The sequence below is a fragment of the Artemia sp. Qi Xiang Cuo genome, chromosome 1 (genome assembly GCF_049724085.1).
Source record: "Artemia sp. Qi Xiang Cuo chromosome 1, ASM4972408v1, whole genome shotgun sequence".
Classification (NCBI taxonomy): Eukaryota; Metazoa; Arthropoda; class Branchiopoda; order Anostraca; family Artemiidae; genus Artemia; species Artemia sp. Qi Xiang Cuo.
Window position 1 is genome coordinate 79,258,820 of NC_142794.1, and position 25,203 is coordinate 79,284,022.

At 38.2% G+C, this 25,203-nt stretch overlaps 3 protein-coding genes and 1 pseudogene across 7 annotated transcripts in view; all 4 read left to right on the forward strand.

Moving 5' to 3' along the window:
• dare (NADPH:adrenodoxin oxidoreductase, mitochondrial) overlaps positions 1 to 25,203 on the forward strand; it is a 75,055-nt gene that overhangs the window by 12,511 nt on the left and 37,341 nt on the right. The window contains exon 1 of one of the 5 annotated variants that reach the window (XM_089096380.1): positions 15,277 to 15,303. The exons of the other annotated variants lie outside the window; for them this stretch is intronic. The gene's annotated coding sequence lies outside the window, so the exon portion shown is untranslated. Of the gene's footprint in view, positions 1 to 15,276; positions 15,304 to 25,203 lie in introns of those variants that run through there. 5 annotated transcript variants of the gene reach the window in all.
• Positions 2,454 to 3,033, forward strand: LOC148956766 (protein transport protein Sec61 subunit gamma pseudogene; annotated as a pseudogene).
• LOC148956767 (uncharacterized) lies at positions 9,422 to 11,209 on the forward strand. The gene has a single exon (XM_089091924.1). The coding sequence runs from the start codon at positions 9,422 to 9,424 to the stop codon at positions 11,207 to 11,209; it is 1,788 nt and encodes a 595-aa protein (XP_088948050.1).
• On the forward strand, positions 11,422 to 11,859 carry LOC148956768 (uncharacterized). Its single transcript, XM_089091930.1, has one exon. The coding sequence runs from the start codon at positions 11,422 to 11,424 to the stop codon at positions 11,857 to 11,859; it is 438 nt and encodes a 145-aa protein (XP_088948056.1).

Sequence of the window (25,203 nt, forward strand, 5' to 3'; positions counted from 1 at the left end):
TTCTCCACATTGTTGAGGGGGGGCAACTGCCCCCTTGCTACCCCCAAACGACGTCCCTGCTAGCACATGAAAACAGTCTTGCATGCTACACGAAGAAAAAAATTGCAATATGAGTAGATCTATCACCCCGGAGCTCATTCATTACTGGCCTAGTCTCTAAATATTCTTGAGAATGAGGGGATATCACAGATTACTTTCTCCCCTCCCCACCTTATTCTACATCTACCTGAAGGATCTCCCTCTTACCTACAAAAAGACCCATTTACCCTCCTTTATGGATTATATGTATCTTTAAAAAAACTGTGTCACCACCTGGTGTTAATGCCTCTGAAACTGCAAACCTTGTTATATAGCTGTGCAGTAATTTGGAATCAACCAGCTATTCTAGAATTTTTGATAAGTTGCATTTTGGTCCTCTTTGGGGTAAAATTTCTGTTTTGCACTACAAAATGGCTGAAAACACTACTTTGCTGAGGTATTTTTTTGTTAGTTTAAAACGGCACTGGAACGTTTAATTTCCTTTCGAAAGAATCCTCTCCCAATTTTATAGGAAATCTTCACTGGAATAAATATAAAGAAGTTTAAAAAAAAATGTGTCAGTTACGTCATAAGGGTCTTTCTATTCTTCTGTTATAGTGTATTGCCATTTTGTTCACAAAATTAACCTTTCAAACAGTTCGAACAGAACTTTTCAGGGGAATTTCACATGGCTGGAATTTCCCGAATTCCTTTACGAAATTGTTTTGATAGGTCTTGTTTTCGCCTTGCCGACGTGTGGGGATGTTAAGGGTAATTGTCCGGGATAAATTTCCCCCGGGATGGAATTGTCTAGAGGATATATCTGTCGGAAGGGAGATTTTACCGTGGAGGTGGAGTAAGATTTCCTGGAATTACTTAAAAAACATCTGAAAAAAAGTAATCAACAAGTGTCTTCATCTGAAAGTAAGGAGCAACATTAAAACTTAAAACAAACAGAAATTATTACGTAGCCTATATGAGGAGTGGTGCCCCCTCCTCAATACCTCACATTTGACGCTAAAGTTTTTAATTACCTTTAAAAAAGCTTCTTACTGTTCTAATTAAATAACCCTTGTGTTTCAGGAGTCGTTCTTAAGGAATTGGGGCAAATTTCAAACTTTAGGGTAAAGAACAAAGTGTTGAGGTGGGGCTAAACAACCTCATATAGGTAATACTTTCTGTTCATTTTATCTTTTAGTGTTGCTCCTTATTTTCAGATGAAAAAAAAATTGTTTCTTATTTAATTTCTGATGTCTCTTAAGTAATTACGGGAAATCTGGCTCCTCCTAAATGGTATAATCCCCCATCTCACGGATATATTCTCGAGATAATTCAATCCCGGTGACAATTTATACCGAACCCTTAACATCTCCATGCGTAAAAACAAGTCGGCAAAGAAAAAGCAAGATCTATAAACATAATTTCGTATAGGAGTTCTGGCAAATTCCCCCAGTGTTAAATTTCCCCTGAAAAATTCACCCTTTAGAAACTTACCTCCCCATGAAAAATTCTCCCAGTTGAAAATCCCCCCAGCAGAAATTTCACCCCCCTCTCACCCGAAAACTATATTCATACTTCCCAATAAACAAATACTATCCGTAAACAATGGCCAGGTTTTACAGCTTAAAAACCTTTCCCCAGGGGCAGCGAGGGTCAATTAATCTCCAAAGAAATAGTTATTGAGGCTTTCAACTATGTTGAACATAATGGCTATCTCAAAATTTTGATCGGTCGATTTTGGGAAAAAATGGTCGTGGTAAGGGGCCCATTTGCCCTCCAATCTTTTTGGTCACTTACAAAGGGCACTAGAACTTTTAATTTCTGTTCAAATGAGCCCTTTCCTGATATTCTAGGACCACTTGGTCGATACGATCACCACTGTGGAAAACAAACAACAAGCAAATAAACACCCATCCGTGATCCTTCTTCTGCCAAAAATACAGAATTTCGCGTTTTTGCAGATAGGAGCTTAAAAGCTTTGCAGTAGTTCTTCAATACGCTGAATCTAATGATGGGATCGTTACCTATGCTTTGATCGTTGAATCTATTGGTGTGATGAAACAGTTCATTACCAAGAACTGTTTGAAAAGTTAATTTTGTGCACAAAATGGCAGTAAATTATAATAGAAGAACAGAGTGACCATTATAACGTTACTGAAAATTATCAGTGACGTTATAATCAATCCAAAGGAAAACAAGACGAAATTAGTCAATATAAAAGATTACGTCATTTCACTGCAACATTAATATTACACTAAAAATGTATGCAAAAATCTTTATTTTACAGGTTTAAAATCAAATTACGCAAGAATCCACAGATGCAAAAATAAGTTAAACACAAAAAAAAACCAATGCAATATTTTGCATTTGATCAGATTGTTTAATCAATTTTCTGTGCATTATCTTATTTGTTATTATTGTGTTTTCCAGAAATTGTATATTAACTGCATTCATTTCTGTAACCTACTTGCTTTGAAATGGACCAAATTGTTCAGTTTGCCGAACCTGTGAAGCAGTTCACTAAAGATAGCTACCGATTCATTAAGAGATGCACTAAACCAGACAGAAGAGAATTCCAGAAAATAGCGTTAGCCACTGCAATTGGATTTGGAATTATGGGCTTCATTGGCTACATCGTCAAGCTTATCTGTATTCCAATCAATACTATCATTGTGGGTTCGTAATCCTAGTCTGACGTGTACACCGGCACCGGTCTCAAGTGTTGAATGATTTATTCTTCGTAACATTTTATAAAACATGGTTGGTTAATAATATTTTGGTAAATCGACAAAAAAAAAAAACTTGCCTCGTCGTAATAATGCCAGTATAAAAAAGTTTGATGAGTCCATAAACTCAGCTCGTACTTTCTCCAAACCATCATCTGCAAAGAGGAGAGAAGCTCGGGTTGGAAATAAGCAGGTTGATCCGCTCGACAACCTAGAAAAAGAGATAACCACAATTGCCGAAATGCTATCGTTAAGTCATAGATCACCAGAACTGAGGAAAAGATTTAGATTCAGAAAAACGATAATGGATTCTATTAGATTGACAAACTCACTCACTGAAAAAGTAAAAAGATACAGGAGCCAAATTGGAAAACGTGACATCAAAGGAATTATATCCAGCTTTAATTTTCGAAATTGCCAAATGGAATTCAACTTTAGTCAACTTGGAAAAAGATGTAGAGAAGATGCAACAAAAAGAAAGTATATCAGTAAAAAACCTTATTCAATCCGAGCAAAAGGTGATTGATTCTAAAAAGGTAGATAATATCCCGAAACTGACTGCTGGAAATTCCCTCAATTTCAACGTCACGATTGGCAATATTCTGAGGACAATATCAACACTTCGTGATTCGCAAACAGAAGAAGTTAACAAGTTAATTTTGGACATAGAACGTCTCAAGAACGATATGAGTAAGCAAAAACAAAATGAAGCCCCAGGAAAAGAAAGTTCTGATGAGGCCAATAAAAAAAATGGTGGAAAAAAAAAACGAAGAGGAAATGTTTCAACAAACAGACCGCAAGATTCTGTACAAGGCTCATCATCAGATAATTGGTGGAGGCGTGGTCCAAACCCTAACTCGGAAAAAGATCCTCCTTCCTCCTTCCTTCCTCCTATAAAAGGTGGCGGAACCAACACTTCAGATGCAGAGAACCATGTAAAAATAGATGCTGTCAGAGAAAAAGACAGTTTTAAGGAAAAATCAATCGTCGACAACCGAGACGAAGTCGTAGTTACCAATGTGTATGTGCCACCGCACAGAAGAGGTGTAAACTACAAAAAAGAAGAGAAATATTCGAGGAGATTGTAGAGAATTACGCCAAAATGACTGACTTTTTGTTCAGAATTTTTTGTTGGAGTTATTGGGTGGAGTTATGTCTATTTTGAACTAGCCTTGGTCGATTGCGTTAGGCTGCGCTAGGGTTAGGTTAGGGTAGGTTATGTTAGGATAGGTTACGTTAGGTTAGGTTACGTTAAGTTACGTTAGGTTTCGTTAGTCTGCGTTAGGCTACGTTAGGTTAAGCAATGCTGGTATAGATTACGTTAGGTTAGGCTAGTGCTATTACACTTGCAACACTTGTCAGTGTTATTTTTGTTGTTGGTTTCCTTGTGTATTTCGAAAGTGCTCTGTTTGAAAAATGAATTTTGATGTTTTTAGTTATGCTGTTTCAGTATTTTCTTGTCTGCACCAGCTTTGTCAATGGTTTCTTTTTCTATTTTGAGTGTATTCTTTGAAAGTTATGGTTTGATTATCTACGCTATATAGTGGTTTTACTTTTATTTGCTATTTTTTTCAGGTCAGTGGTTTCTTTGTATACTAAGAAGGCGCCTTGTTTGAAAGTTATGCTTTTAAATTTTTAGTTATACTGTTTCAAAGTTGATTTGTCTGTCCTAACTTTTTCGATGTTTTTTTTTTGTCTTTTTTGGCAGTGCCTTATAAAAGTTATGCTTTGATATTGTTAGTTATGTTGTTTTATTGTTAGGCTTGTCTATGTCAGCTTTGTCAGCGTTGTTTTTTTTTATCTATTTCAAAGGTGCCTTAATTTTTAAATTATGTTTTGATAGGTTTAATTATGCTGTTTCGTGGATTGACTCGTCTGTGCTATTTTTGGCAGTGACTTCTTAGTGTATTTCGAAGGTGTCTTGTTTGAAAGTTATGCTTTGATATTCTTAGATGTGTTGTTTTAAAGTATGACTTGTCTGCGCTAGCTTTGTCTGTGGTTTCTTTATTTATTTTGAAGGTGTTTTGTTTCAAAGTAATGGTTTCTTATGTTTAGTTATGCTGTTTCGTAGTTTGACTTGTCATTGCTATTTTTGATATTTTTTTTTCTTTGTATACGCATAGAATAAGGCAGCTAAGTAAGTAAAATATGGCACAATACCCCAGAAAAGCAAATTTTCCAAAAATACGGGTATTATCTTAACTTTTACTTACTATATGCCTAGGTTTGTTCTTTATTTTTCCTTGGTTCTTGGTTGTTCTGTTTTTTTCTTCCAGCTATCCATACAACCTTGATACTAAGGAAACATTCATAATCCCCATTTATAAAGAACTATATCGATCCTGTATGCATGCTCACTGAAGATCCTTTCTGTATATAACCTTCTCTAGACCACTTCACACTGGGGTTGAAAAAGTGCTTTAAACTTCACCAGAATCTGTTGTCTCATCCTAGGATTCTTGTCTCTTCGATGATTGTATCTATTGATCCCAAAACTATGAAGTAGTAGTCTTTCCTCGATTCACATGAGTATACACTTCCTCAGCCAGAGTGTTTGAAGCAAGAACTTGAGCTTTGGTGCCGCAAGAAAGGCCTCCTTCGATTGCATCATCTTTTTACGTATGCAACTCCGCCTTTTTTCCCCAAATATTTTTCTTCTTTTGGCTGTCCTTGTAACGTCACCTGTCAATACTACCAACCTGAAAAAATTCTTCTCTGCACTTAGAAGGCTAAGAACCTAGTGAAAAAATATAATGGACCATGGATGGCTGACTAGTTTAGTCCTACTTGCATTTCATTTTTCGTCAGATTTGTTTTGTAAGTTCTTAGTTTACTTTACGAAACATTTTGTTCGGCTTTGTAAATATATTAAATTCAAAAAGAGAAGTTTTTTTTTCAACTGAAAGTAAGCAATAATATTAAAACTTAAAAGTAATAGAAATTATTACGTGTATAAAAGGGATTGCCCCCTCCTCAACACCTTGCTCTTTACGCTAAAGTTTTTTAGTACGTTTAAAAAAACTTTCTATTGTTCTTATCAAACCCCTTGTGTTTCAGGAGTCGTTTTAAAAGAATTGGAATCGTTTTAAAAGACACAATTTATACTTTAGCGTAAAGAGCGAGGCTTTGTGGAGGGGGCAATCCTTTTCATACACGTAATAATTTCTGTTCGTTTTAGTTTTTGTGTTGTTCCTTACTTTTATTTGAAAAACAACTCTTTATATTTAATTTCTGATCCGTTTTAAGTAATACCAGGAAATATAGCCCTATTTGCAAGAAGAAATCCCCTTCCCCAAGTTAATATCCTCTAGACAATTCAGTCCCGGTGAAAATTTCCCCGGACAATTATCCTTAACAACTCTAAGCGTAAAGTTGGAACAGAAAAGAGAAAGCAAGACATTTAAAAAGAATTTTGTATAGGAATTCTCGCAAATTCTCCCTGTGTATAATTTCCCCTGACAAGTTCACCCCCGGGAAAATAAAACTCCAGAGGAGAAACCCCCAGCAAAAAATACCCCTCCCCCCAAAATGTATACATACTTCACAATAACAAATACTATGTGTCAAGAATGGGCAAATTTTATTACTTAAAAACCTTTCCCCTGGGCCTGTGGAGGGGGGGGTCATGTTATATCCAAATGCATAGTTATTGGGGCTTTCAACTATGATGAGCAAAATGGCTATCTCAAATTTTTTATCGGGCGACTTTAGGAAAAAACGGGGCCAAGTTACCCCCCAATCTTTTTTGGTCACTTGAAAAGGGCACTAGAACTTTTGATTTAAGTTTGAATGAGCCCTCTAACGATATTTTAGGACCACTGGGTCAATACGATCACCCCGGGGATAAAAAATTAAAATAAGAAAATAAAATAAAACACGCATCCGTAATTCCACATTTTTGCAGATAGGAGCTTGAAACCACCACAGGAAGATCATCTTATACGCTGAATCTGATGGTGTGATTTTCATTAAGATTCCAATAATTTGAGGGGGTGTTTCCCCCTTTTTTGAAAATCAGGCAAATTTACTCAGGCTCGTAGCCTTTAACCGGTAAGACTAAACTTAATAAAACTTATATATTTAAAATCAGCACAATAAGCTGATTCTTTTGATGTATCTATTGGTAACAAAATTCGGCAAATTTCGGCTACTATTGAACCGGGTCGCTCCTTACAGTTCGCTACCACAAACTGTTTGATCATTGTGACCACTTCTAAGTTTACGGGTATTAAGGTGAAAATTTAAGGAAATGATGATCGAGAAGGTGAACTAAACTGAAGTACACTAGGTGCATACAGATTGTCAAAAGGGCGTATCAGTAATATCTTAGGAGTAGCGTAGGTTAATAAGTAGGAACTTCCAGGGGATAATGAGTGGGGTGTTCAACTGACCAAAAGGCAATTTACGCATACTGCTACTGCTATTGTGCTACTACTACTGCTGTTACTAGAACTGCTAATACTCCTACTACGACTACTACTGTGACTACTACTACCACTAAGGCGAAGGGTATAAAGGTGTAAATTTCAGGGAATATCGGGGGGGGGGGCGGAGTTAAACTAAATCAAAACACATTGTGTCTATACTGGTTGTCAAAAGATCGTATCAGCTATACCTTAGGAACGGCTTAGAGTATGAGTTTGAAACTTACAGGGCTTGTTGTGCTGGAAATTGAGTAAGGCAATATTTGCATGCTATTGCAACTACTGCTACTGCTATTACTACTGCTACTAATACTACAACAACTAAAGATAAACGTATTAAGGTGAAAGCCTTAGGTAATGTTGAGAGGCTGTTCGACTGAAGCAAAACGTACGATGTGGATGCAGGTTGTCAAAAGGGCGCAAAAGAAATGCTTAAGAACTGTTTAGGGTGTTAAGTTGAAACTTTCAGTGTCTGCTGAGGTAGTGCTGGAAAAAGCGACTATGTTCATACTGCTAATAATGCAACAACTACTGCTACAGGTATTGCTGCTGCTGAAGCTAAATGTATTGAGGTGAAGCCATCAGGTAATGTTTAGGGGGATATGGAACTAAATCAAAACAAACTATGAGCATGTTGATTGTCAAATGTGCCAACTATATCACAGGAACTACTTTGAGCATTAAGTTGAAAATTGTCAGGGCATGTTGAGGAGGTTTTTTAGCTAACCAAACGGTAATATGTGCATACTTCTGCTACTGCTGGTATTCTGATCACTGTTGCAAGTGAGGCTAATAGTATTAAATGTATTCAGATTGCCAAAAGGTTGAACCTTACAAATAAAAATTGAATTTGTTTAATTTGGAAAAAATATCCGCCAAATAAGTCAGCTTGAGAATGAATTCGTCGTTGAGTAGATGAATAACCAATACTTTTCCCTTGGATAACCAGCAAACTTCTGTATGCAGAAGAAGGGATGCGTCGGGGCTACCCACTTCTTTTCACAGATTTTAAATAAATGTGCTTGTAGATTTTGTTTTAATATAATTTACAATTTTCACAGCTGTATCAAGTACTCTTTTGAAATCTTTGGACAATGCTTTGGAAGCCAGTGCTTCTATATGAAGGCTACAGTGAGTGGACAAAGCACACGAACTTTGATCAAGAACTCTCGTTAACACACTGATATTTTTCCCGTACATAACTTACGCAAAGTCAGTGCATATACCGACACAGCTATTCCACTGTAGAGGTTTCTCTTTTACATGGGAATCAATTGTATTGTAAATTACCTCAGTAGCTCCAGAGCTTGTTGGCTTGCAAAATAAGATGTCTTCATTTACGTTGTTCTACCATATATCATAGGCAGCGCAATAGCGCTGCCTAAGTAAAGAACGATGTTGGCACAATATGTACTATTTTTTTTTATTTCTTGGTCTTAGACCTACTGAGTCACCTTCTCAGTAGGGGCCCTCTCCAGGCCACTCAGCGCGTCCCCAGGTGGCAGATATGGGTCCGCCCTACAGATATGTAGGGTACCTCCATGGAGTAGGAGGCGCGGACCAAGGGGGGACCCAGTCCCTGGGGGTCCTTAATTGAAACTGAGGCACCCTTGCCCAGCAGCTATAAATACAGGCGGAGGAAAAAGAAGGCCACTCAAATGTTCATTCAGCAGGGCCCACCGGCGTGTGGACACGTCCTGTGAGTTGCAAACCTTCTCCCATCAATGAGTTAAATTGTAAGGTGATGCAGAACACCGTCGAGGGAGGATCCCCTATAGGAGGACAACTGCGAAAGGGCGGAGGATCTAGATTTACGGACAACGGCCTCTGCAAGGTGGTGGAGAGGAGTGGCTTGCCGCCATCACCCATTTAGCCACCATTGGGGTAGGTCCGGGGATTCCGGCCCCACGGTCAGGGATTGGCGTCCCTGCCCCTAACCGAGCCAAGGAAACCGGTTGGGCAGTGGCCTCGCAAGTCAATCCCGTAGAAAAAGAATATGCTAAAGAAACGTCAGTGAAAAGCCTTGAATTAAATCCCAATATAATGACGACCCATGCAAGCGCCTAGGCCAGATTTCTCAACGCGAATAAACAAGTACGAATAGGATTTTGGAACGTAAGGACCATTTTGGCTCCTTCAAAAACTGAACAAGTTCTACAGGGGTACGAAAACTTTTGGCTAGATATCCTCACAGTGGCCGAAGCACGATGGAAAGGCTGTGGAGAAAAGAAGCTCAAAACAGTAAAAAGCAACATGACTTATACAGTTCTGTACAGCGGAAAAACGGACAGACATGCAGCCAGAGTCGCAGCTATATTGAACCCAAATACAGCAAAGTCTCTCTGCTCGTGGAAACCGATTAACGAGAGAATCCTGTATACACGATTTGCATCTAAATATGCAAAGCTGTCGCTAGTCATCTGCTATGCACCAACAAATGATGCCGATGAAGCCTCTAAAGACGATTTTTATGAAACCCTCCAGTCCGTCCTAGACTCCATCCCTCTCCATGACGTCACTTGCTTGGCAGGCGACCTAAATGCGAAAGTTGGTCAGGACAGATCATACTGCCCCGAGGTGTTGGGACATCACGGGCTTGGAACTATCAACGAAAATGGTGCAAGGCTAGTCAGCTTTGCCATGTCGAATGACTTGTTGATAGGAGGTACATTATTCGAGCACAAAGATATACATAAGTATACATGGACATCCCTAGACAAAACTGTCAAAAACCAGATTGACCACTTTCTAATCCGACCACGGTGGAGAACTAGTCTGAAAGACGTGTGGAGTTACAGAAGTACGGACGTTGGGTCGGATCATGAACTTCTTGTAGCGACACTCAAGTTGAAACTCCGCTTCAACAGATCCCGACAACCAACAAAACTACCAAGCAATTTTGATGTGGAAAAGCTCAGAGACAAGAATGTTAGGAGACAATTTAACATCAAACTCTCGAACAGATTCGAGGCACTTGCTGATATACCACAAGATGTGGAAGAAGCTTGGACGACTGTACAACAGAACTACGCAGAAACTGCTGAAGAAGTTCTTGGCTTTAAAAAGTCAATAAAGGAACAGTGGATATCCCAGAAGACATGGGACTTGATCGAAGACCGCAAGAAAATAAAACAGAGCACACTCAGTAATGATCCCTCTGCTGATGTCATGAAAGACATAGCTTATAAAGAAGCGAAAAGTGCTAGGTCAGACAAACGAAAGCACCTCAATGAGAAAGCAAGAATGGCAGAAGAAGCAGCCCGACGTGGTGACACGAGAGCTGTTTACCGCCTAACTAACGAAATCGTTGGGAAGACCAACGTACAAGAAGGACCAGTAAAAGGGGAAAACGGAAGACTGCTAACCGATCCAGATGACAGAAAAAATAGATGGGCGGATTACTTCGAAAACCTTCTCAATCGCCCGTCCCCTTCTGTTCCACCATATATTCCGGACAGCCCATTTTTGGATCTTCTCATTAATGAAAACGAGCCAACGGCGGACGAGATCCTTTCAGCCTCGAAAAAGCTGAAGAATGGAAAATATCCGGGTAGTGACCGTATGTCTGGAGAAATGGTCAAGTCATCGATCCGCAGGTCTCTTTCAGTGTGGCTAGTCTTCTTTTCCCTCCTCTGGCAAAAAGAAAAAGTCCCAAAGGACTGGAGAGCAGGAACCATTATTAAACTGTTCGAAAAAGGAGACGCGACAGTCTGTGGCAATTACAGAGGCATCAACCTCCTATCGATACCCGGAAAACTCTTCTGCATAATCATCCTGACAAGACTTCAAGCTGCCTTAGACCCGCATTTACGCGAGGAGCAACATGGTTTCCGACCAAAAAGATCTTGCGCTGACGCGACAGTCTGTGGCAATTACAGAGGCATCAACCTCCTCTCGATACCCGGAAAACTCTTCTGCATAATCATCCTGACAAGACTTCAAACTGCCTTAGACCCGCATTTACGCGAGGAGCAACATGGTTTCCGACCAAAAAGATCTTGCGCTGATCTGATATTCACACTGTGCACCATGCTTGAATAATCAAAGGAGTGGAGACAACGTCTATATCTATTGTTCGTCGATTTTGAAAAAGCGTTCGACTCAATAGACTGCTCAATACTATGGAGGATCCTGATCTTCTACGGTATTCCTGAGAAGCTTGTTTGACTTGTCATAACAATGTACGCAATGTAATGTAAGACACGGAGTGCTGCGGGAGAACCTCCAAAGGAAATAAAAGATATTCTAAAGTTATGATAGGCGTCAAACAAAAACGCGTGCTGTCTGCATTCCTCTGTGTTTTCATAGTGAACTACATATTCAGGCAAATTGATGGATACGGGATCAAAATTGCAAGCAGACTAGTCCAAGATCTCGACTTTGCAGACGATGTTGGATTGATGGGGAAAGACAAAAGCAAACTTCAAGACTTTTTATGCAAGTTAGCCGAAAGAGCGGAGCAGTTTGGGTTACATATCAACGCCCCCAAAACCAAAGCGATGTCAACCACTAACTCACCGATGAATATCCAGCTGGGGACTGAAAGCATAGAGCAAGTCACTGACTTCCGATATCTTGGCAGCACCGTCTCGTTTAGTGGCGACTCCGAAAAAGAACTGCGAACACGAATAGTCCTGGCAAGCTCGGCATTTCAACGACTTCGACCAGTCTGGAGATCAGCGATGTACTAACTCCAGATAAAAATTCACATTTTCATATGAAACTTCATTTCGATCTTTAAATAGGCGTTGTATTGTTAAAAACACACAGATGAGATGTAAAAACGACTCACTGCATATGAAAACAACTGTCTTCGACGTATCCTGAATATCAACTGGAAGGATAGGATAACAAACATGGAAATTCGCCACTACACAAACCAACCTGATGTTGCTGATGTAGTCAAGCAACGAAGATGGCGCTATCTTGGCCATGTTATCCGTATGCCAAGATCGAGACTACCGAATATGATCCTCCAGTGGCAACCAGACGGCACGCGTCGGTGAGGAAGGCCCAAGAACACGCTTCACAGGACATATGAGCGGGACAGGAGAGCCCTTCACGCATCCTTAATCCCAGAGTGGGAGGACATTTACGCCGCAGCTCATTTGCGGGATGATTGGAGGCTGTTAACGGACGCCCTGTGTGCCTCTGGAGGTACAGGAGGAGCTAAGGTCTAGGGTAAGGTCTTAGACCAGGCGACTTCGTATCTAAGGAGTTTTCGTAGAAACTTCGAAAAGGGCTCATTCGATTGGAAATTGGAGTGGCTAGTGCCCTTTTTAATAGTCGAAAGCGATTGGAGGGCAACTAGCACCACCCCCCCCCGTAGTTGATTTCCAGATAGAAAATATATTTTTGAGGACGTAACTCCCCCACAACCCTCAAGGCAAGGGTTTTAACTTATGCCCGGGGGGCATATAAAAATAGTGTTGGCACAATGTATTATTTATTATTTTTTTTCCTTTAGACCAGGGCACTTTGTATCAAAGAATTTGTTATAGAAACATCAAAAAGGGCTCATTCAATTGGAAATTGGAGTAGCTTGTGCCCTTTTTAATAGTCGAAAGTGATTGGAAGGCAACTAACAACCCTTCCATGCCCACCATTCCCGAAACACATCCAATCAAAATTTTGAGATAGCCATTTTGTTCAGCGTAGTTGATTTTCTGATTGAAAATATATTTTTCAGGAGGTCAATCCCCCACAACCCTCAGGGCAAGGGTTTTCAGTTATGCCCTGAGGGCATATAAGAACGATGTTGGCACAATGTATTATTTATCATTTTTTTCATTTTGACCAGGGCACTTCGTATCGAAGAAGTTGTCGTAGAAACTTCGAAAAGGGCTCATTCAATTGGAAATCGGAGTGGCTTTCGCCCATTTTAATAGTCGAAAGTCGAATGGAAGGCAACTAACACCCCTTTCACGCCCACCATTTCTCGAAACACATCCAATCAAAATTTTGAGATACCCATTTTGTTCAGCATAGTTGATTTCCAGATAGAAATTATGTTTTTGAGGAGGATACTCCCCCACAGCCCTCAGGGCAAAGGATGTAAGTTATGCCCTGGGAGATATAAGGTTTTTATAGAAAGAGTTGTTGTAGAAACTTGAAAACAGCCTCATTCGATTGGAAATTCAAAGGGCTAGTGCCCTTTTTAATAGTCCAAAGTGATTGGAGGGCAACTAACCCCCCACCCCCTCACGGCCACCTTTTCCCAAACACATCCAATCAAAATTTTAAGATAGCCATTTTGTTCAACATAGTTGAAGCTTCTGGAAATTATGTCTTAGAGGATAACACCCCCTTCCACAGCCGTCAGGGCAAGGGTTGTAAGTTATCCCCTTGGGGCAAATATAAGATTTTTATAGAAAGCGATGTTTTATAAACTTTAAAAATGGCTCATTCAATTGGAAATTGAAAGGGCTAGTGCCCTTTTAATAGTCGAAAGTGATTGAAGGGCAACTAACTTACCCCTCACGCCCACCATTTCCCCAAACACATCCAATCAATATTTAGAGATCCATTGTGTTCAACGTAGTAGAAAGTTCTAGAAATTAGGTCTTTTAGGATGATAACCCCATCAGAGCCCCCAGTGAAAGGGTTGTAAGCTATGCCCTGGGGACATATAAGGTTTGTATAGAAAGTTGTTGTAGAAATTTCAAAAAGGGCTCATTTGATTGGAAATTGAAATTGCCCTTTCTAATAGCTGAAAGTGAGTGGAGAGTAATTGACCCCCATCTCACGCCCTCCATTTCCCCAAACACATTCAACCAAAATTTATAGGTAGTCATTTTGTTCAACGAAGTTAAAAGTTTTAGAAATTTTGTATCTAAAAATGATATACCCCCCAGAGCCCCCAAGGCAAAGGTTGTAACCTATGCCCTGGGGGCATATAAGGTTTTTTATAGATAGAGTTGTCGTAAAAACTTCAAAAGGGGCTCATTTAATTGAGGGCTATTGCCCTTTTTAACAGTTGAAATTGATTGGAGGGTAACTAACCCCCTCTTACGCCCACCATTCGCCCAAACACATCCAATCAAAATTTTCAGATAGTCATTTTGTTCAACGTTACAGAATGTTCTGGAAATTAGGTCTTTGAGGATGACAACCCCCTCCCCAGTCCTCAGGGCAAGGGTTGTAAGTTATGCCCTGGGGGTATTTAAGGTTTTTATTGAAAGCTTTATCGTAGAAACTTCAAAAGGGCTCATTTGATTTGAAATTGAAAGGACTAGTGCCTTTTTTAATAGTTGAAAGTAATTGGAGAGCGACTAACACCCCTCTCACGCCCACCATTTCCCCATACACATCCAATCAAAGTTTTGAGATAGCCATTTTGTTTAACATAGTTGAGAGTTCTGGAAAATAGGTCTTAAAGGATGACAACCACCATCACAGCCCTTAGGGTAAGGGTTGTAATTTATGCCCTGGGGGCATATAAGGTGTTTATAGAAAGTTGTTGTAGAAATTTCAAAAAGGGCTCATTTGATTGGAAATTGAAATTCCCTTTCTAATAGCTGAAAGTGAGTGGAGAGTAATTGACCCCCATCTCACGCCCTCCATTTCCCCAAACACATTCAATCAAAGTTTAGAGATAGCCATTTTGTTCAACATAATTGAAAGTTCTGGAAATTATGTATCTAAGAATGAAAAACCTCCAGAGTCCCCGGGGCAAAGTTTGTTACTTATCTCCTGTGGGCATATAAGGTTTTTTATAGATAGAGTTGTCGTAAAAACTACAAAAGGGGCTCATTTAATTGAGGTCTAGTGCCCTATTTAATAGTTGAAAATGATTGGAGGGTAACTAACCCCCTCTTACGTCCACAATTTCCCCAAACACATCCAATCAAAATTTTCAGATAGCCATTTTGTTCAACGTTACAGAAAGTTCTGGAAATTAGATCTTTGGAGATCTTTAGAGTCTTGATTGAGAGTTCAGAGGAGACACTTCTCCTGTGATTCCTGTAATTTCGCAACCTAACCTGTGTACAAAAACGTGATTAATTCATGTTTTTGATAAGACTTCTCTTGTGAATTATTTATAATCTGGATACCAGCAATTTTACAACCTAACCTGTGAACAAAACGTGAATAATTCCTCTCTTGGATAAGACTTGTGGATACTTTGACTTAAGGTGACCCATTAATCTATTTAACTTTGTTAAAATAGTGAATATTTAAATTTTTGGCAAGTGATTAGTAAACACTAAACAAGATTACTGGTACTTTTCTCGTTATTGTTGATTATTTTGAATTTATTGTGAAACAATTTCTAATTAGTGTTCGAATTTGTAAGTTTGAATATCTCAAATGTTTGGAAAAAAGGAGCCTCCAAAACAACCTCCTGATAGAGATATGAGTAAGTCACCATTTCAACCATCTTCAAAAGCCCTTGCTAGAACCCCCCTAAAGCTGCGAATGTACCAGCGACCTCTCTGAAGAGTATTCATACCCTAAACATGGATACCACCCAATGTCCATCCCCCTCAACAACTGATACTGAAAAAGATGAAGAAAGCTTTAAGATAGTAAACTCGGCTAAGCGTAGAAGACAGAGAACAAAAAGTCCACCAGATTCAGCAATAATACATCTAACCGATACCACGAACAACTCTTCAAGAAATCCAGCCGATTCCCCGGTAATTATTCAACTAGTTCCTCAATCTGATAATTGCTTGTTTACCAACCATGATCTACCAAAGTTGCGAGTTTCCCTCTTCAAGACCATTCGTTGCAACTTTAATATGAATATAAACAGATCAGGATCCCTAGATATCTTTTTGAACGATCCCACATCAGTGACAAAGGTAATGGAGGTAAAAAGTGTTGAAAATGTTGTTGTCACAGCCCACCTGTGGTCCCCAAGCCCAATAAAAACAAAGATAGTGCTCTACAATATCCCTAAATCATTTCTAAACTCGGACCTGATGGAAGCATTGATGAATGGAAAAGGTGAATGCATTCTGGTCTCTAGTGGTCCATACCCTTGGTCGCGAAACAACTGAAACCTCAAACTTTAAAACTGTGTTGTTTGAGCTTCAAGGACAATTTAATATTGACAAAGTGTTCCTCTTTGGCCAACAAAAATCTTTCAAGCCTTACAAAGAAAAGTCATTGCAGTGTACTAAATGTCTAAAGCTTGGTCACTCAGATAAATACTGTAGAGAGGATTCCAACATTTGTAAGATTTGCCTTGGCAAGGACCATAATGAGTCAAACTGTTAATTTGACCCAATATGTACTAATTGTAAGGGCAAACACCAGTCCCTAGATAAAGGAAGCTGTCCCAAATATAAACAAAGGGCAGGGATACTAAGAATAGCAAAAGAGCAACAACTTCCAATCCCTTTTGTAGCAATGCAAGTCCCAAGGACACCAAGAGTCCCCCGTCCCCCAACAGGCCTCAGGCCACCAACAGCCCCTGAACCACCCACCGGCCCCAGGCCCCCAACAGACCCCAGGACACCAAAAGTTCCCAATGCTTCCCCTAGTGTTGAAAGTTTTCAGAATAATCTCATCCGAGACAAAACTAATGCATGGTTCCCCTAGATAGCAAGTGCCCCCCAAAAAAACCTGAAGAACCCCCCTTCGGAAAATCCTACGCAAGGAAAGACATCAAGACCGACAAAGCTACCTGGAATTACTCCCCACAGATTTCACACAGTTTCTCCAAATGCTTTGGAAGATGAATCAAACGTGTACTTTAAATTAGCCAGCTTTACATTTACCTCTATGCTCATCTCCCAATTAGAGTTACCCAATCAGTTGAAATGCATTATTCTGAAGAATTTGGCAAAAACTCACTTTGACGAGACCATAGTTTCCGAAGCAGAAATTCAAATTGAGAGTGTTTTAAGCCAACATAGGCTGATTGAGTCACAATCAGAACGCATGACGACTATTTAATGTGTGACTTTTCGTTTTTAACTAATTTATCCCTTTCCAATAACATTGTTTTAATTATCCCGATATAGATGATAATCAGCATGCCAACCCTATAAGCAGCCCCCCTGGTACCTTAACAAATGCTAGGTGTAAATACCTTGATATTTTCGATTTTGCTACTAATGTGAAGCCAAAACTAGTAAATAATAATTCCCTTAATGTTCTTTGTTTCAACATCAGAAGCATCCGGGATTAGTGGCTCAAGTTTAAAGATTTAATTTCAATTAATGGTGTCTGCCCTTTCGATGTAATAGGATTAACAGAGACATGGCTTTCCGATAATGATGACACTAGTGATTTTTTACTCCCTGGTTACCAAATAATCCATATGCCCAGGAGATTGACTAACTGTTCTGGTGGTATCTCACTTTACATCCGTTCAAATGTAAATTTTACCAGGCTATCAGAGTGCGAATCTATTTTCTCTACACAACTAAATCTCAGATGTATTTATTCAATAATTGTTAACATAGTTATCGGCCAAAATTCCTATATACTCTCCTTATTTTATAAACCTCCTCCATTACCGACCTAATGTTTTTGTAATCTGTTTTATAATTTTTCTAATTTTATTAACCTACCCCATAAAAAGGCAATAGTTCTTGGGGACTTTAATTGCAATCTACTCAATGTTGGTAAAAATATTGAATCTGACACTTTTTTTGAATCAGTAACCGCGAGTTGTCTTCTACCCACAATTTTTTTGCCCAGTAGAGTCGATCCTGTGAGATCAACTTCAAAATTAATTGACAACATTTTTTTATCCATTTACCTGGGAAATTACCTGTCCTCAAATATAGTATTTTCGGATCTGTCAGACCATTTTCCTATTTACTTGTCTCTACCTTCGCAACCACTACCTCTACGGTATAGAATTAATATCCCAACACCTACTCGAAACTACAGTTCTGCAAATATAAACCATTTCATCGATTGCCTAAGAACCACTGACTGGTCCGATGTCTTAAATTGTCAAGAGGTAAATTCTTTCACAAATGGTTTTGCGCAAAGGCTAAGTGAAATTATCCATTCAACTTTTCCTATTCGTAAACCTAACCGGAAAAATATCCCAATATGCCCCTGGATGTCACATAGCCTCATTGTCTCCTCATATCGTAAAAACAAATTATATAAGTTAGCCTGTAAGACCAGTAGTGATATTGACCTATCTAATTATAAACATTATAAAAACTTATACACTAAACTCATCCGTGAGGCGAAGAAAAATTATTATTATACAAAAATTCTCAATTGCAAAGGAAATCTGAAAAAGATATGGTCCACCATTAATGATATACTTTCAAAAAATAGAAAATCAAAGTCTATACCTATTCGCCTTAAAGACACAAATGGTAGATTAATTGACCCTTTACATGCACCTGATGCATTGAATAATTATTTTTTGAATGTTCCTCATACTGACTCCCGCTCCTCCTCACAGGCTGTATTCCCTTGCTTCAATTTTAGATCCATGTTTTTCTGCCCAACTGATAGCAATGAGGTACTTCTAATCATCGGTTCTCTCCCTAATAGTTTTACTCCTGACTGTCTTGGATTAAGTAATAAGCTCCTGAAGACCATATCTCCTTTTGTTTACGAGCCCATCAAGCATATTGCCAACCTATCTCTAACCAACGGAGTTTTCCCTGATTTACTAAAGTCAGCCATTGTTATTCCAGTTCTTAAAAAGGGCGATCCAACTGAGATAGGTAATTATCGTCCAATCTCAATTCTTCCTGTTATATCCAAAGTGCTCGAGAGAATCATCTTCAGACGTCTGTCTCCCTTTCTGTTTGACAGTTAGCATTCCGTATCCTTGATTTCTCCTCACCAATATGGCTTAAGGCCGAAATTTTCAACTTATCATTCTCTAATTGACGCCACACAGTTCATACACTCACAACTTGACCTTAAAAAAACTGTATTGGGCTTATTTTTGGATTGTTCTAAGGCCTCTGACACGGTCGATCATAGTATTTTAATAAGTAAATTAAATGGCTACGGTGTTCGTGGTGTTCCCCTCTCTTGGTTTGATTCTTATATATCTGGAAGGGTACAGAGTGTGAGCTTAGGTGGAGTATCCTCTCAGCCCTTACCTGTTCGGAGGGGTGTCCCGCAAGGCTCCGTTCTAGGCCCTATTTTATTTCTCCTGTATATCAATGATCTTGTTATAGACCTGGGCCCTTCAGTGTATCCTGTATTATTTGCTGATGACAGCAACTTCTTCATCACTGGCACCAATCTACCATTGGCAGTAACCTCTGCCCAAGTCCTTCTGAACAGAGTCCAGGCGTGGTGCCTTACGAATAACATGACCATTAATAACAAAAAAAGTCAAATAGTGTTATTCAGAACCCCCTACAACAAAGACGTTATTCAACCTGCTCTTGGTCTCAGGTACTCCTCCGACATCATCCCACAAGTGGAGGTTGCCAAGTTTCTTGGTGTATTTATTGACTCATGCTTGTCATTCTCTAATCATATTTCTTACATAACAGCAATAATTTTGAGACAAGTAGCTATGATTAACCGTGTGAATTATTTTCTTCCTCCTGACATCCTAGTGACCCTCTATTATTCCTTTATTTTTCCTTACCTTTCTTATTGCGGATCAGTTTGGGGAAATACAAAACGGTCCTTCACTAAAAAACTCAAATTTGCCCAAAACTGTACCATTAAATCAGTTTTTGGGCTTCTCCGTCTATATCCAACCCGTGATTTATATTTAGATTTTGGAATAGGTCCACTTGATCGAATTATACAAAAACTAAACTTACCGCTTGCTTACTCTGCTTTCCACAATAATCTTCCACCTCAACTACTAACCTATTATAATATCAATAATTCGGAAGCCCACTGTCTCCGTTCATCCAGTAGAGCCTTTAAAATTCCTAAATGCGTTTCTAGTGCTGCCCAGCAATCTCCCATTTACAAATCTATTATTCAATGGAACAAAATTCCCTCCAGTGTTGAACTAGCCACAAGTTTCTGCAAGTTGTATAAAAATTTAACAAAACTTTATAGTATAATTTAATATTTTCATTTTTAACAAATTTGCTCTAATTAGCCATTTTTTATTCTTCTATATTTTTTTTTTCTATTTAGGTTTCACTTTATTTTTTTTTTCTATTAGTCCTTAAAAATTTATATTATATGATATTTATTGTTATTAATGTTTGTGTTATGTTTTTATTCGAATAAATTGAATTGAATTGAATTGATTGAATTGAGGATGAAAACCCCTCCCCAGCCCTCAGGGCAAGGGTTTTACGTTAGGCTATGCCCTGGGGGTATATAAGATCTTTATAGATAGCTTTGTTGTAGAAACTTCAAAAGGGCTCATTTGATTTGAAATTGAAAGGACTAGTGCCTTTTTTAATAGTTGAAAGTAATTGGAGAGCGACTAACGCCTCTTTCACGCCCACTATTTTCCCAGACACATCCAATCAAAGTTTTGAGATAGCCATTTTGTTTAACATAGTTGAGAGTTCTGGAAAATAGGTCTTAAAGGATGACAACCACCATCACAGCCCTTAGGGTAAGGGTTGTAATTTATGCCCTGGGGGCATATAAGGTGTTGAAAAAAAACGTTTCCGTAGAAACTCAAACAAGGTTCATTCGATTGGAAACTGAAGGCTTTGTGTCCTTTTTAACAGTCGAAAGATATTTGAAGGCTTGACATTTTTATAGTAAAGATCGATGTGGGTGTAATTTATTATTTTTTGTTGTTGTTGCTGTTGTTTAGACCAGGGCACTTCCTATCGAAGGAGTTGTCGTAGGAACTTCGAAAAGGGCTCATTCGATTGAAAATAGAAAGGGTTGATGTCCTTTTTAATAGTCGAAATTTATGGAAGGAAAACTAATCCCACCCCCACCCTCCCATTTGCCTTTATGTTTAAAAACTAAATGTTTCCTTAAGATTAAATCAAAATGCACTGTGTTAATGCTAATAGCCAGTAAGGCATCTCAGCAGTATCCCAAGAAGGACTGAGGATGTTATATTCAAACTTTCGGGGCTACTTCTGCTCTTAAAATTTAACCAAATCAAAATAGCGTAAGTGTATCCAAGCTATCAAAGAAAGTAAACAGGTTTTTTTGCGAATGGTATCAAGTTTACCATTTTAGGTCAACTAGAGGAGGTATAAAACTAAATTAACCACTACTATTTGAGTCCAGGATTTTCAGAGGGTGAAACTCGTTAATAATTGCTGAAAAATTTTCTCCAGCATACAAATAGCAGGCCAAACTATAAATTCTTAAAAAACGAAAAGATTTAAAGTATTATTTTCTTTTTTCCTGAAATGTCAATATAAAACGAAGAGAAATTAATTAAAAAAACTTTTTCCACAAAATAAGTTTTTCAAAGAAAAGTGAAGAACTTCATTAAACAAAAAATAAACAAAAATAAAATCAAATAATCTACAAAGTGTGAAACTACCACAAATCAGCATCGATAAATAAATGAAACCCAAAACGAACAGAAATTACAATAAATAGCCAAGTCAATCTCAAATTGAGCAGAAATTAACATAAGTTGGGCTCAAAACCCCTATGCCTTCCCAAGGCCAGAACATAATTTGCGCTTTATTGAAAAAAATACAAATGAATGTGCATTGTCAGTTTAATTTACATATACTGGTATTTAGTAATCAAAATGTTAATAATGTTTGATTTATTAAAGTTATAAAAGTAAAACACTTGTATTTTTCAGTAAAGTGCAAATTATGTTTATTTGATAATTGACATTAATAATGTATGCTATATAGTGGTTTTACTTTTATTTGCTATTTCTTTCGGGTAGTTGATCTCCGACCACTTTGGACTCATAAAAAGGGCACTAGAACTCTCGATTTCCTATCGAATGAGCCCCCTTTGAAGTTTATTCGACGACTCGTTCCATATGAAGTGCCTCTGCGAAAAAAAAATAAAACATTGGAGCTGTATGGCCTTTACTAAAGGCAACGCTATAGCTTTGCCTCTGATAAGTATAAAAAAACAAACAAGTTTTTTAAACTGAAAGTAAGGAGCGACATTAAAACTTAAAACGAACAGAAATTATTCCGTATATGAAAGGGGCTGTCCCCTCCTCAACGCCTCGCTCTTTACGCTAAAGTTTTTTATAGTTTTAAAAAATAAATTTGTGAGACAGAGTCAAACTTTAGCATAAAGAGCGAGGCGTTGAGGAGGGGACAGCCCCTTTCATATACGAAATAATTTCTGTTCGTTTTAAGTTTTAATGTCGCTCCTTACTTTCAGTTTAAAAAACTTGTTTTTTTTATTTAATTTCTGATCGTTTTTTAGTTAATGCAGCTTTTATTTGCATAAAAATTTTACTTTTCTTTTACTAAATGGATGTCTTTACAAATTAACTTACGTAACTAACTTATACTTTCGTATATTTTTCTTCTGGCAAAAAATAGAAAATTGCATATTTTTGCAGATATGAGCTTGAAACCTATGTAATAGTGTTTTCTGATAAGCTGAATCTGACGGTGTGATTTTCATTAAAATTCTTTCACTTGTAGGGGTTGTTTCCCCCCTCTTTAAAAAATCGAGTAAATTTGCTCAGGCTCGTAGCCTTTGATGAGTAATACTAAACTTAATAAAATTTATATATTTAGGATCAGCATTTTAAACACATTCTTTTGATACATTTATTGACATCAAAATTTCGTTTTTAAAAGTTTCGATTACTATTGAGCCGTATCGCTTGTTTTTTTATTGTTTTTTTTTATTACGTTTATGTTATTACTTATATGAAGGGGTTCTACTCTTAGTAAATAAAACCCTCATTAAGTTAAAATTTAAAAAAAATTTTTATTAACAAAACCCTGAATCACAAAGGCCGTTTAATTAGAATAGATAGCTCTTTTGAAAGCACTAAAAAAAAACTTAAGCGTAAAGAGCGAGGTACTTACTTGGGGGAGAACCCCCTCACATACGTTATAATTTCTGTTCGTTTTAAGTTCTAATATTCCTTCTTACATTTCAGTTGAAAAAACTTGTTTTTTTTATTTAATTTCTGATCGTTTCTTAAATAATGCTTGGAAATCCGGCGCCCCCTTCAGAGAAATGTCCCTTACCCCAAAGAAACATCCTCCACGGAAATATTCTCCAGAGTAACTCCCTCCTCTAGCCCCCCCCCTCCAGAAAAAATCCTTCCTGAAAATGGTTGTATACTTCCCAATAACCAATAAATAATGCTGGCAAGTCCGGCGCCCCCTTCATGGCAATTTCCCTTCCCCCATGAAAACTTCCTTCATGAACAGATCCTCCAACATAACCACCGACTCACCCTTCCCTCCCACTACCAGAAAAAAAAACCTCCTGGAAACTTCTGTATGCTTCCCAATAACCAATACTATATGTTAAAATTTGGTTAAGCTCATAACTTTTAGCCCTCCTTCTGGGAGCTTTGGGGGATTGTCACCCTAAAAGACATATTTACCACATTATCGACCATGTTGATCCAAATGGCTCTCTCAAAATTTTGATCAGGCGACTTTGAGAAGAAAATAAGCGTGGGAGGGGGCCTAGTTGCCCTCCATTGTTTTTGGTCACTTAAAAAGGGCATTAGAACTTTTAATTTCCGTTCCAATGAGCCCTCCCACGATATTATAGGACCACCGGGTCGAGACGATCGCCCCTGGTAAAAAAAAAACAAAAAAAAAAAAAAAAAAAAAGAAAAAACAAAAAAATAAAAACCCATCCGTGACCTTTATTGTGGCAAAAAATGCAAAATTCCACATTTTTGTAGATAGGAGCTTGAAACCTCTACAGTAGGGTTCTCTTATACGCTTAATATGATGGTGTGATTTTCATTAAGGTTCTATAGCTTTTAGGGGGTCTATCCCCCTTTTTTTGAAGATCAGCCAAATTTTCTCAGGCGCGTAAATTTTGATGGGTAGCTCTAAACTTGATGAAAGTTATATATTTGAAATCAGCATTGAAATCTGATTCTTTTGATATATCTATTGGTATCAATAACCCGTTTTCTAGAGTTTCGGTTACCATTGAGCCGGGTCGCTCCTTACTTACAGTTCGTTACCACGAACTGTTTGATAACTATGGCTTTTCTACAGTTTTCAGGCATGGATTGTTTGGCCTGATACATGTTGACAATTTGTAAAATACAATAGGAGATATGTAGGGTTTGAAGGATGGGATCGAAGGGTGATTTTGGGATTGAAGGATGACTATTTTCAGTCCCGTCAGTTGTATTGGGCTCTGAATTGTTAATTATTTGATTGCATCATCAAGAGCATTGAGACCTTGGACATGTACATGCAATTATAGGGAGTTGCAGGAACCATCATGGGAAGTCTAGCACCCAAAGTAGACGCTAAAGTATGTATTTATGCAGTCTTTAGTTTTCTTTTGGCTTTTAACAATTCAACCACCAAGCTTCCTTTGCTTAGGGATCACATCAATGGGAAAGATTATTGATTGATTGATAATGCTGAAATTTTAGGTTAGGGTTTGTCTTGCATTACCTTTCTTGATATATTGTGCAGGTTTTTCTGGCAATCAGCTTATTGATTGTGGTGGCTGCTGCATTTATATTTTGTGTGCTTTCTCTATGCTCACTATTCTTCTTGATAGCCTCCTTAACAGTGTTAGATAGAAAGGGGAGGCTTTTAAGCCTATTCGGTTTTTTTTTCCAAGTCATTGTAACTTATGAAGGAGTAGGACTATTAGCACAAAATGTTTGCTATGTCAGTGACTCCTTACAGGAGTCACTGGGATTAAAAGATGAAATGGCTTTTTGACCAGTCTTTTTTAATCCCTTTCTTCATCTCCTTAAATTTGCCTGTAGAAACAAATTTTCTTTTGGTAGGCGATTCCTTGCTGACATCAATTGAATTGAGAAGAAATTATGACAACCCCTGTAGAGCTGGTTTGCTGTTGAAACTCCTCTGAGCGACCTTGACCCAGAGTAGTAACAGAGGGGGAGGGTGTAGAAAGTTCAAGATTTTCCAAGCCTGAATCACATCATCTTAATATTTCTGGCATTAGAGTATTGGCAATTTGACCCTTTTTAAGCCAACTTTGTAGGATAGGATTCTTAGGTCCTTTGGAATTTTGGTGAC

Bases quoted from the DNA above. Each gene is read 5' to 3' on its own strand.
- LOC148956767 (XM_089091924.1), top strand. From the start codon at position 9,422: ATGACTTATACAGTTCTGTACAGCGGAAAAACGGACAGACATGCAGCC.
- LOC148956768 (XM_089091930.1), top strand. From the start codon at position 11,422: ATGATAGGCGTCAAACAAAAACGCGTGCTGTCTGCATTCCTCTGTGTT.